We start from the raw sequence: 13,463 nt of genomic DNA on the forward strand, positions 1-13,463 counted from the left end.
GACGAAAAAAACAACCGTACGGCGACGACGACGTATCTTAATTGTAAATTTTACCATTTCAGACTTTGCATCGTAATATCTCCGCTCGTAGGGCACGTAGCGGAAAAAAACACTCTTATTTGTAAAGCGACCCAAGCTATCGATCAAGCCTACTGAGAACTTGATCCGTTCACTCGTTATTGAGATCTCAAAATCTCGGTTACTCGCAACTCGTGCGTTCGCGTAAATGAGTCACGGTGCGTCTCGCTCCGCGCGTATTTGGCGCGAGACACTGCCGTGTCTCTTGATCGAAGCAAACGTATTTTTGCAGGTCGAAAGTAAAATTTCTTCCGCGTCGAAAGTTTGTAATATCTTAAGTATTATTGTCGGTAAATCTGAAGAATAGTGGCCTCCTCACCGATTTCGTTCAACTTGGGCTTAATCGACGCGGTAGTGCCACACTGGAGGCGGCAGTGTGGTCTAGTGGTAGAGTGCCAGACTCGTAATCTGAAGAACCAGGTTCGAGTCCACTAGACATGGAATTTATTTTCCGAAAGCTGCGCCCTCCGTGCAAGATAGGCCTCTTGTGCGGAGCACAAAACTGGGCTCCGCGTTTTTCGGAAAGAGACGTTAAGCCGTTGGTCCAAAGGATTAACATTATCTGTGATATAACCTTTAAGGCCATTGCTGGCCTTGAATGATGCATTTTATCATCTTAATTATTATTGTCTTTCCGAATCTCAAAGTAAGTGATTCTAAAGAGTAATGCATGCTAAACACGAATCCAGTGCAGTTTTTTTATTTTCATTGATTTCTATTATTTTATAAGCGACCAAACCTAAAACTTGTGTTCGGGGCGAAGTCGTTTCCAAGCCAAAACGAAGTCAAGGAAGCTAAATAATATGCGCTGCGTATGCTCAGAGATAATAGAAAACAGGGCTGATGAAAAACAGTACATTTCGTGCAGGCGTAAGGCACACAACGAGTGCGTGCGCTCGTCAGACTCCGTTTTTACATGCTTTAACTGTTAGCGAAAAAAAAATTGATTTTCTTGAAATTATTTTCCGCTTTCCATTTTTCTACTAAAAAAACAATGAATAAAGTGTATTCTATTATTTTTTATGATCAAAATTATGTATCTTTATTTAAAATCCAGTCCAGGAATAAAGACACGACTCTACCCCGGGAATTTTGACTTTTCGATTTTTGCACCTTTGTCGTTTTTACTTTATACCGGTTGAACAAAGCGACGTAGACCAAAAATGCCTATATAAATTTTGTAACCAAGGGTTCACTCTTTACAATTGTTAGAAACGGGTAATAAGAATCGTGAAGAGATTGTGTATGTGAACATTGTTGGTGTAAGTGGCAATTCGGTAGAATGCTCACAGATGGCGTCGGTGTTACAGTTCCCTAGTTATCTTTAACGTTATGTGTTTCGCGAGCGCTGCGACGACCACGTTGCGCCCCAGCGCCGGAAAACGGTACGAAAAGACGATACTGCGCAAGCGTGAGAGTGTCGGGACGGGCGTGAAGCCCGCCGAACAAGTATTCGTCTTCCGGCTAGCGAGGCGTACAGTCGCGTTCATTTACATCGGCGTCGTATATTCGTATAATTGCTACGCGATTGAAATCCGCCAGACTATTGAGTCTGAGACAGAAAGAACGAGGACGTCTCCGTAATATCAGAGGAGGCATTGCAGCCCTGCTCAGAGGCGATTGAAAGTACCTCGCTCGATCCGACTGAAGGAAGGACAAACTTAGCCATTGCGACGTGGCCTCGTTGAAACGGAACGAAGCGGCCATCTTGGACATTGCGACGTGGCATCGTTAAAAAGGAACGAAGCGGCCATCTTATCCATTGGAGAAGGTTCTTACGGTTTTGGTCGATGACCATCATTACAATTTATCACCGGCGGATGCTTTCAGGTAAAATATCGAACTCGTGTAACTCAGAGATCACATACGAGATTGATCGGCAATTCTCAAGCGGATTATGATGAACGCAAGGTCATCATAAAATGCGATCGTCTGATTGCAGAATTCGAGAAAGCACGGTGCGATGGATATCGTCCTCGCATAAAGCACGGGGCGATGGATATCGTCCTCGCATAAAGCACGGAGCGATGAATATCGTCCTCGCATAAAGCACGGAGCGATGGATATCGTCCTCGCATAAAACACGGGGCGACGGATTGTATCCTCGCATAAAGGCTACGTAGCTAACTAAATATTCCGGAATCAATTATCTGTCTGAGCTCAGTAGAACTTAAAGTTATTTGGAATGGTTGCAACCCGCGAATAAAGTCATTGATTCTCGATGTGTAGTAATTTAACTTGCATTATCGATGCACACGTGATTCGGATATTCACACATAGTCTGTATTATCTTAACGAATATTGCGATTCAACCCGTGGCTATTTGCCAGCTATTAACGTTTACGAAACACCGTATTACATACGAAAAGTTAATTATCATTTAATTGAGTTCGCTCTTCATTTATCGAATTATGTATACTACTCACTTGAAATATTTATATAACTGGATTGACTGCGGAAGTTACTGTATCAATTAATAGAAAGAAAGTGCACTATATTGAAGTTACAGAATCTCACATAATATTTATATAAGCCTAAACATTCTCTCGAATGCTTTACTTTACATATGTTTATTTGCTTACTTGTTAAGTAAGAGATATATATACCTCTAAGGATTATTTTCGACGAATTACTAGTTGACACAGTACTTCAATTCATTTATGCTTTGTATATTCTTGCTATATTTATGTAATGTGTTTTGAATAATATGTTTAACTTACATGATCCTTTCTTACAACAGACATAAGTATTGAAACCACTTGACTGTTTTCTCTGATCAAGATACAAAAATAATGGAATTCTGTCTTCTTACAATCATTTATGATGAGAGATTAACTTATTGTAGTGACAAATGAGAAAGGATTATGCATGGATAATTCAACATTATCTTATTTTGTATTTATGCTATGTGTTCTCTGTCTAACATTTTATTACGATATATTCGTTTATTAAGACATAACTAACATGGAAATACACAATCTCTTTACCGACGTAACTAGAAAATAAATGTCGTTCCCTATTCTGTAAATCTTGAGACCAGGCTCCTGCGCGAGCTTGTACGTTTTAAACAACAATGGTATACTATATTTCACTAAAATGATTTATTTTGTTGTTAAAAATTGACACCGAAAAAAATGGCCGACTTCGCCTCGGTCTTCCCTACCCGTACAATGCGGGTACCCGTGTCAATATTACGGATACCCGCTATACCCGCGTGAATACGGGTATCGACGCGGGTATAACAGCGTATGCTACAGATATCTGTATATTACACGGAGACGCGTATACTTGCTCGGTATTCGACAATATATTGATCTGTCGGACGCCGAGCCAAAATAATATCTGCTCGTAACTGTAAAACTGAGGGGCGCAGTGTGGTCTAGTGAGAAAGCGCCAGACTCATAACCCCGAAGTATCGGGTTCGAGTCCACCTGAACACGGAAATTTTTTCCACCAGTATATTTCAGACTGCGCCCCACCGCACGAGTGGCTCGTGCGAAGAAACGGTGCCATCGTAGGCAATTAATTAAGACCCCCAAAAGCTTAGGACTAAAGTACCTAAAGACACTAAGATTTTGGAAAAGTGCTAGGGTGACAGACCTGATAAACCTGGTACTAGGCTAAGAGCTGGCCCCAAAACACCTAGCAAAGAAAGAGCGGGAGGTACAAAGGATCTTAGGATCTAGGTGCCATCGGGGGCTCAAGTAGAACCCCCCGCTTACTACTACTACTACTAACTGTAAAACTGGGAAGCCTGCCTGTCTGGCTCACCTGCTTAAAAAAATAAGTGGGAGAAGAGACTCAAAAGGGACTCAAAGCTGTTACGAAAGATTAATATATCTCCGAATACCGAGCAAGTCAAATCTCGCACGGACGTCTCAGACCCACGTATACACTAGACATAATCTTTTTTGTAAGTAATAATTTTGCTAATTTTATTCAAAGTTTATTAAAGGTAAAATATTAAATAAACGATGTTTATTAAAAGACTATAAAATCGTTAACTACAATGTAAACAGATGTTTTGTAAATTTTTTCAGATTTTTTAAAGTACTTTAAGGTAGGGAAAATAGTGTTGAACATGACAGACCCACGTATGCACTAAAAAGGTACCGAAAGAACGGACGGTTAATATAAGCATTCTTTCATACATTTTTGAAGCATGTGAAAATATATGTTTTATTACTCTGCATATACGCGTCTCCGTATAATATACAGATCTATAGCATACGCTGTTATACCCGCGTCGATACGGGTACCTGCATCGTACGGGTACCGAAATTAGGGCTGGTAATTTGCTTCGAAGGATTCGATATTCGAAGCTTCGAAGTTGACAAAAATAACAGCCCCTAGTCTTGTATAGCATAAGATATTTTTATAATAATGAATTATTAATAATATTATGCCAATTATATAAAATTGCGTACTTTTTAATAGATAAATATAAATCTTTTCAATATATTAAATTAATTGTTTGTTGTCAAACTTACTTATTATAAAAATAAACTGATAACTATCAGTTAACATTACTGAACAATTAATAAGCCGAAAATTTGCAATAAAAAAATAATGATAAGGCACGTTGTATATTAAATTAGCAAAATATTCTATAAAAAATAAATACCTTGCGTAATTGCTGCTACACCTCTTTCGTGTACAGGAGAACCCGGAATACTCGCAGGGCTATGTGAAGGTGATGCTAATCTCTGTAACTGTTGATATTCTTGTTGAAGTGCTTGAATGCCTGGCCCAGGAGCACCCGATCCTTCCGATGCCCGACGAACAGGTGAGTATCTTTCAGTAGCAACATGGCTGCTTGGTTCCTTATACGAATCCCTATTACTTACTGAAATTAATGTAAATATTAGAAATACTTTTCTCAACATAATGGCTGCGTTCGGGGAGCGCGCTATGGTGCAGACACGTTCGCGCGCGCGCGTGTGCGTGTGCGTGTGCGTGTGTGTGTGTGCGTGTGCGTGCGCGTGTGTGTTTGTGTGTGTGTGCGCGCGCGCGCGAACGTATGTATAAATTAAAAATTATCTATCTAATTCGCATAAAAAAACTTAATGATAAATTTATTTAAGCTATTCTTCTTGAAATAAGAAAGACGTTGATACTAAATACAAAAATCTTTTCGTGTGAGATATGTCACATGTTATATTTTATATTGTGCACCATACACACATGCATGCATGCGTATATGTACACGCACCGGCATAATTATCGTGGCGGCTAGGTATGTGTGTGCTTATATAAATAATCTTACCGCCAAGGGCCACACCATTTCTGCCGATGCATGTATTGCGTGATGCAAAGAAATATGTGTATGTGTCCGCATACAATTTTAATAAAAATTAGCTACCGCTCGTATTTAATAACAAAATATTGATTACAAATAATGAAGAAATTTGTTAATATTAACCAAATTATTTCGTCATAATCACTAAACCCTTTACTTGAAGCTATTTCATCAACCCTTGGTTATTATAACTAAAACCTTTTTTCAGTGTAGAATAATGCTTATAGCGTTGAAAGCGTCAAGACGAATCCAGCCTTTGTATCCTACAGGTGACTTGACATTTATTTCTTTATCTTCCTGTATGTATTGTTTCTATCGAAATTATTTCGATGGTGTAAAAAGATGTTTTCAATCCTCTTCCAACAAATTCTGATATTCCTCTTTCCAGATGTCAAGAGAACAGAATCTTATATATATTTTATTACCGTATTATATTTCTCTTTTAATGTAATTAAATTATTAGTTTTTTCTGTATTATCCATGGTTGGCTTTTTAGTACTTTATATCACACGTGCGTGGAAAGTGGCCCATTCCGCGCGCGCCATCTGTGCGACAAATAGCCAATTTCCCACGCGAGAAATTCCCCACTCAAACCCGTGCGGGAATATCTCATTCCCGCACGGCTTCGAGTGAGAAATCTCTCGCGCGTGCGAAATCGGCCATCCGTGCGAGAAAAAATAGTTATTTGTGTAACAAGTAACTATTATAGTATTCATCTTACTTTGTTTTTTTTTTCGCTATAATTTTGTTTGTAAGTTTACTATGACTTTTTATTCTCTCTTGTGTTTAGTGAAATCGTTATTGGATAATAATTTAAACCATATGTCTTTAATCTATTGATATTCCGCAAATATCAGGTATGTACAAAAAACCAAATCAATATTGAATGGTCATTATCTTGATTCTCCTAACTGTGTCATTATGTCATTATGTGTTGAGATATATCATATTTGCATTTTCTGCTGCTTCCAGTAAATTTTCTCCGTTGATGTCCGTATCATAGCAGTTTCACGCCGTATTATATATATTACCGTTAGAACCTGAATTCTATCAATACTCGATTTAATTAGTCAAAACTAGTTTTATCAAAGGCCTATCGTCAATACTAGTAAAAAAAAAGATAAATACGTTTATTGACTCCCCTCACGGTTGCCAGGCGTTTTGTAGGGACGTTCCCAACCCTTTATTCAATTCTCATCCAATACTATCCTTCTCCTCTCATTTAACCCTTTGGACCAACGGCTTAACGTCTCTTTTCGAAAGACGGAGCCCAGTTTGCTCCACACAAAAAAATTTTCCACTACCGTGTCTCTTGATATTACTCGTATATTCTTCTTCCATTACCTTTTGTTTAGCAATCCTTTTCCTTCTTATTTATTCAAGTTTTAAGGCTCCTGGATGGTCACCGCGGCCATATTGGATTCTTACTATCGAGGCGAGGAAAACACCCAATTTTGTTGTGCATGCCATTTTCAAATAAAAAGACATTTCAATAAAACATCACTATAGATCGTTTCAGAACACTTCCGAAATTGACCGAAAACTATCCTTTTCCCTCGACAATAAACAAACAACCATAAAACGCAGCCTAAACATACGGGAGAAACAACCGTTTAACGACTGTCGAAAGGAGGTGAAAACGTTCCTTCCGCATGCAAATTTTACTTTTCGGTCAATTTTACGACTTTCACGAATACGTTAAACGTTAGAGCACAAGCACAGAGCGAATAATAAAAAAATAGCATGCACAACAAAATAGGTTGTCAACATGTCACAAAGGACAGAATTCTCCATTGGAGAGAGTTCTGATTTCTGCCGCGACAGTACGTCGCCACCGTCAACGCAGAGTTCTCGGCTCAGGGACCAGGAGCCTTAATATGTCTCTTTTACCTGTTAATATGTCTATCAACTTATTAATTGTATAGTCCTATTCCATTATCACTTATCTGCAAGAGATACAATGTTACAAGGAGATAATCTTATTTTCTATGTATACTAATAAGGAAATACCCAAACTTTTCAATTTGGATGAATTTTTGTGGATATGTATAGCAACTTAATATGAATAATTTATATGCTTCATATTGTGCTTACTATAATATTTTCAACTTCAAAAAAGAGCTTCCATTTTTTAGGATATCGCAACTCTTAAAGTACAAGTAATAGAAAAAAAATGTTTAGAATAAAAGTCCAATGATAAGTTAAGTTCTACAAAGTGACATAAACAAAATTTTTTTAAATTTTTATTTATGTTACATTGTAGACCTTAAGGCTCCTGGGTACCTGCCGCGGCCATGTTGAATCGTGACGTCAGAAGCGAGAAAACGACACGTCAAAAATTCTTGCGTGGTATTTCCAAATAAAAAAATATTTGCTTAAAATAACATTACAAATCGCTTCAGCACACTTCGAAAATACTTCGAGTTCTTCAGATTTGCTAGGAATGTACTACGTTCAAGATACTACGCAAGAATAATCAACGTATCAATTCTCAACATTTCTCGCTTATTCTCCATTGGAGAGAGTGAGAGGAGATGGTTCTTATTTCTACCGCGACGGTACGTTGCCACCGTCACCGCGGAGTTTTCGGCTCAGGGACCAGGAGCCTTAATTTACCATTAAACTTTTATTCTAAACATTTTTCTTTATCTCTTGTAGTTTAAAAGTTATACGCGAAAAAGTAAAAAAGCTCTTTTGACTTTGAAAACCATACCTTTAGGGCGATAAAATACAAATAAAGCATATCCGTTATTCATCCATCCACACATCATCCATTTTTCTTCTTTACATATCCACCGCTATACATTGTTATTTACAACCGCTCTAAAGCTGTTTCCATTACTGTCCCTACTCACGCTCCTTCCTAACTTATCTCTTCCTCTTTTTTTTCTTTTCCTTTATCCTATCTTTTTTATAGCATTCCTCTCTCCTTTTCCATAATCTATTTAACACCTTTCCTTTTTCCATTCTAAATTTGTTATCGTATATATTCACTAATATTTCTTTGTTATTCCTATCTAGATTCTCAAACCACATACTTATGATATTGCACTCGCTTATGTAATGCTCTAAGTTGTCCCTACCTATCTTGCATAATCTACACTTTATATCGTCTTCATCCAGCCAATATTTATTTGTGTCCTCTAAATTGCCGCACCTTAATTTTACCATCGCTCTAATCTCATCTCCTGTTTTTACTTTATCCAAGTTAGCTTTTAATAAATAACTGGGTGTCTTGTTTCTCGCCTCTATCTCTTTGTACCTTGTATTACACCTTGCCTCTGCTATTTTACTGTTTATTATTTGCCCTTGATTGTCCTGTTCCCTTATTCTTACTAAGCCTTCAGTATTTTTACCTTCATTATTTAATTCTTTTATTACTTCAGAGCTCCAACCATTGTTACTATAAAATCTTTCTCGTTCCAGATTACATAAATCCTTTTTCTTTTTAGCCATTATGTCTTTTTCATCCCAACATGCCTTTACTAAACTTCCGTCTTTTTTCTCTCTGCCTCTTTTCTCGTACCTCATGGCTCTTATACCCCAACAAATTTTTAGTTTCTCTAATCCTAGTTTCCTTAGTATTACATACCTCGGTGTGCAAAAATCTAGTCTAAATACCCATCTTACATAATCCAACATGACTTTTTCTAACTCCTTTTTTTCACTCCACTCCCATACCTTTGCTCCGTATTCCATTACACTTTTTAGTAGGTACTTAAAAAGCATCCATCTCCTATTAAAATCATCTTTGCATAATTTTTCTCCTAAACCCTAGACCCTACTTGCAGCGATCCTTCCTTTCCTATTCAGTTCTTTTATATGATCGACATAATTACCTTTCCTATTAAACGTAAATTCCAGATATTTGAACGTTTCTACTTCCTCTATTATTTTATCGCTCTATTTCCATGTCTTCCTACCTTTTTTACCTTTACTATTAAATACCAACACTTTAGTTTTTTCTGTACTTAATTCTAGTTTCCTTTTTTTTTTAAATATTTTTAACATGCTCATCATATCTAGTAAAGCATCTCTGTTTTTCGCTACCAAAACCATATCATCCGCGTATGCTAATAACCACACTCTCACTCCTCCTAGCTCTATCCCTCCTATGCCACGCATTTCTAAAGCTTTATCAATGTCCGCAATGTATAAATTGAACAGGGCGGAACTCATCACACAGCCCTGCCTTACACCTTTCTTCGTCTTGAAGCACCTTGTGAACCCATCCTTCTTTCTTATTGTCACCTCCGTCTCTTTGTACATTTCTTTTATCCTGTTTATTAAACTGCATTACACTCCTTTCTCTTCCATTATCTTCCATAAAATTTCTCTGTCAACGTCGTCGAATGCTGCCCTTAAATCCACAAATATTGCGAAAATCTTGTCTTTCCCAATTGCCATACCTTCCTCCTTCTTCCTTTGCACTATATGGTTCAAGATAAATATGTTGTCCATCGTAGACTTCCTTTTCCTAAAGCCGGCTTGCTGTCAGGTATCATTCCTTTCATCTCCATTATTTCCTCCAATCTGTTCTTTAGAATTTCTACATATACTTTGTATGCAGTGCACAGCATAGAGATCCCTCGATAGTTGTCTGCTCTCTCTTTATCCCCCCTTTTATGTAGGGGGACAACTATACTTTTTCGCCATTCGGTCGGAATTTTACTTTCCTTCCAAATGAGCTTCAACAGATCAGTTAGACCTCTTCTTACTGCTGCACCACCATACCGTCATGCTTCCATTAGAATTCCATCGACACCTGCAGCTTTGCCTAACTTCATGTTCCTAACTGCCCTCACTATCTCCTCTTCTTGCAACTCCCTTTCTGTATCTTGAACCTGTTCCTCATTTCTTTCTTCTGTTCCCATGTCACGCACCTCCAACGCCTCTTCCCTTATTTCCATCTCGGACCCACCTAACAACTCCATGAAGTAACTTCTCCAGTTCTCTTTCGGAATATTATTCTCTTTCCATTCTTTCTTCTTTCTTCTGTTTATGTAGTTCCAAATTTTCTTTTCGTCCTTCAAATTTCTTAATTCCTCTTCTTCCTTCTCTCTCTTCTCCATCCGTTTCCTCTTTAACCACCCCTTCAGGCATTTCTTTCCTTCCAAATAGTCTTCCTTACTTCCCTTTCCACTTCTCCATCTTCTGTACTTTCTTTTCACCTCCCTCTTCTTTCTGGTGCAGCTCCTATCTCACCAATCTTTGTGCCCTAGTTTCCTTTTTTTTCTTTATCTTGACTTCCTTATAAACTAAGGCTCCAAGGACCCAGTTTTTTATTTTCTCCCATTTCCTATCCACCGACTCTATTTCCTGGTCCTCGTTTTCATTCCATACCTCCGTCCTCTCCCTGTATAATTTCCTTGCCTCTTCGTCCCAACATATGATCTGCTTTGCCATAATCTGTTCCTCTTCTTCCTCTTCTGTCCACCCCTCTATTTATCTCGTATTCTCCTCTTCCTCCAGTAACAAGGTCAGAGGTAAATGATCCGAGTCCACCCTGTCCCCTATTCTAAATTCCAACACTCGTTCTTGCGCACTATCGTTTACAATTGCATAATCGATTACCAAGCACCCTCTCGCACCCACATACGTATATTCCCCATCCCAATCCCCCTCTATACATCCATTCAAAAAATACTATCCTTTTTCATTTATCATATCCACAAAACTTCTACCGCCATCTCCTATGACTTTATCTTTACTCTCCTTTTCAAAGTCATATTAATCCTTCCTGCACCCTCCTAAGTTTCCTATTCTAATATTAAAGTCGCCTTCTATAATAATATCCTCTCCTTCGCATCCTTCGCATTGCTCTATTATTTTCGCCATTATCTCTTCTACATCTTTCTTTGCTCTTACATTATATACTGTAAAAATATTTAGTCCTTTTTCCTCTTTTACTATTCTCGTTCGCGCAATACTTTCTATAATCATTACACTTTCATTTTTCTCCACTTCTGACCCCCAATCTTTTCTAATACCTATTAGTAAACCTCCCTTCGCCCTACCCTTCCTCTTTTCCCTTACAGCGTTAATGTTTTTCCAGCTGTGCGTTTCCAGCAGTCTACCCTTAATTCTATCCCATCCCTTATCCTCTTACCATGTTTCACATAACCCAATATAATCGAAACCTACTATGTAATTCCAAAAATCTTTGTCCTGCCTCTCGATACCCGCTACATTCCAAAAAATTATCTTTCGCCTATTTTCATTCTTCAGCTGGTTCACCTTTCCGACCTCCATTCATGTTGTTTGCCTATTGTCATCTTGAATGCCATAACTTGCTGGTTTTCTTCTCCTAACTTAGCAACCATCTAGAAATTTTTATTTTCTCTTAGTTTTCCTGCTTCCTCGCTCCACACATTTTTCTTTTCTATTAGCTTATTTTCTTCCTCGCTCCATACATACTTCCTACCTTGTACCTCTAGCTTCCTATAACCTATTTTCACCCATTTTCCTTCTGTTTTTTTTTCCATGCCTGCTCTTTTATCCGTCTTTGCACTTCTCTGTCCTCAAAGGTCAGGTCGTGATCAATGAAAATTCTCTTACTTCCCAGCTTCTTCTTCTCCTTCATGATATTATCCTTCGATTCCCAGCAGTCCATTTCAACTATTACTATCTCTCTTCCTTCTTTGCCTGTTGACCGCATCTTCTTTACTCCCGCTTTTGCACCAAACTCCCTCTCAAGAAACGTCTCCGCTGTGTCCATTAAGCTCTTGTTTTCCTCTTTATGTAATCCTCTGATCACTAGATTATTTTTCTTTTCCTTCCTTTCCTTCATATTTTTTTCTCTCTTCCTAACCATCTCTGCCACCTTTCCCACAATCTCTTCCATTTTGCCGCCGGTCGCCTCTTCCGTTATGTTTTCACTCCTTTGTTCGATCTTCGATAGTCTCCCTTCTAGCTTATCCATCCTTTCCTCTATCCTTTCTTCTTTTTTTCCATCCCTCTTCTAACAATAAGACACTCATCCTCTCTCTCATCTCGTCCCTCAGGTCCCTCATCTCGTCTCTCAGGATTGCTAACAACGAACCATCCTCTTCATTCTTCTTTGTTACTGACAAATCTCCTTCCTCTTCTCTCTTCTTACCTGCAGCACCGACTCCTTCCTTCGATTTGTCTATTCCTGGCGGCGTTCTCACAGTCTTGTTACCTCTCTTTAAAATTTCCTCCGCAAGTTGTTCTTTTTCCTCTCTTTTCCTCTTAGCTTTCGCTAGCTTACATGCCCTACTATTTTCACTTCTCACATACTCCAGTATGCTGGTCGAGCTCGATCTTTCTCTCATTCTTAACTCCTGCTTTGTAAGTCTTCCTTTTCCTCTTTTTTCTTCTTTTGGTGTGGCAAAAATTTCTTTACCCGTTTTCTCACTACTTAAACTATCCAAATTTGTAGCCAAATTCACATCTTTATTCCTTTTTACTACCTTCTCACTCTCGCCTGCCTCTCCCTCCATCCTGTACGTCACTCGTGCGTGCTCTTCTTCTAGTCAATCTCCTTAAAGGCCTATCTACATAAGACGCAGAACGCGAGTCGCAAGCACACACACAGTCTACATGTCAATCTAACCTGTTTGTTAGATTGACATGTAGACTGTGCGTGTGTGTTCTTGCGTGTGTGTGTCTGACTTGCGACTCGTGTTCTGCGTCTTATGTAGATAGGCCTTAACCGCTGCCTATATGCCTAGACTGTTCCGTCTAATGGAAATTATTCATTTCGCTTACGTCCTTACTCTTACTCCTTACGCCTCTCTTAATACTAAATTTAGGCTTACTCTACGTAATGTAGACGGATCAACTTCTTATTGTAGATCGGGCATAATGTCGCTACCTACTCTATGCGTAACGCAAATCTCACTCTCTTTTGGAACACACAACGTTATTGTCGTTATTCTCCCGCCTTCTCTCACCTAACCTCTTCCTCTCTTTAACACATTTAGCGCTCTTTTCCTTCACTATTTAATATTTCCCTACTACATCTATTATCCTGTCCTAAATTTAAGTTATTCTTCCTACCTTTCTATCAGTTTAGCGCCTACCTCACCTCCTATTTCCCTCTAAACTCTCGCCTAATTTATCC

General features: G+C 38.5%; 1 protein-coding gene across 1 annotated transcript in view; it reads right to left on the reverse strand.

The window, feature by feature from the left end:
* Positions 1–13,463, reverse strand: part of LOC112458091 (serine/threonine-protein kinase SIK3-like) — a 139,763-nt gene that overhangs the window by 15,423 nt on the left and 110,877 nt on the right. Inside the window, exon 8 of the mRNA XM_025021527.1 lies at positions 4,703–4,924. Within this exon, the coding sequence (XP_024877295.1) occupies positions 4,703–4,924 (222 nt within the window). The remainder of the gene's footprint in view (positions 1–4,702; positions 4,925–13,463) is intronic.

This window comes from Temnothorax curvispinosus, unplaced genomic scaffold (assembly GCF_003070985.1).
Source record: "Temnothorax curvispinosus isolate PA1 unplaced genomic scaffold, ASM307098v1 QBEX01008653.1, whole genome shotgun sequence".
Taxonomy (NCBI): domain Eukaryota; kingdom Metazoa; phylum Arthropoda; class Insecta; order Hymenoptera; family Formicidae; genus Temnothorax; species Temnothorax curvispinosus.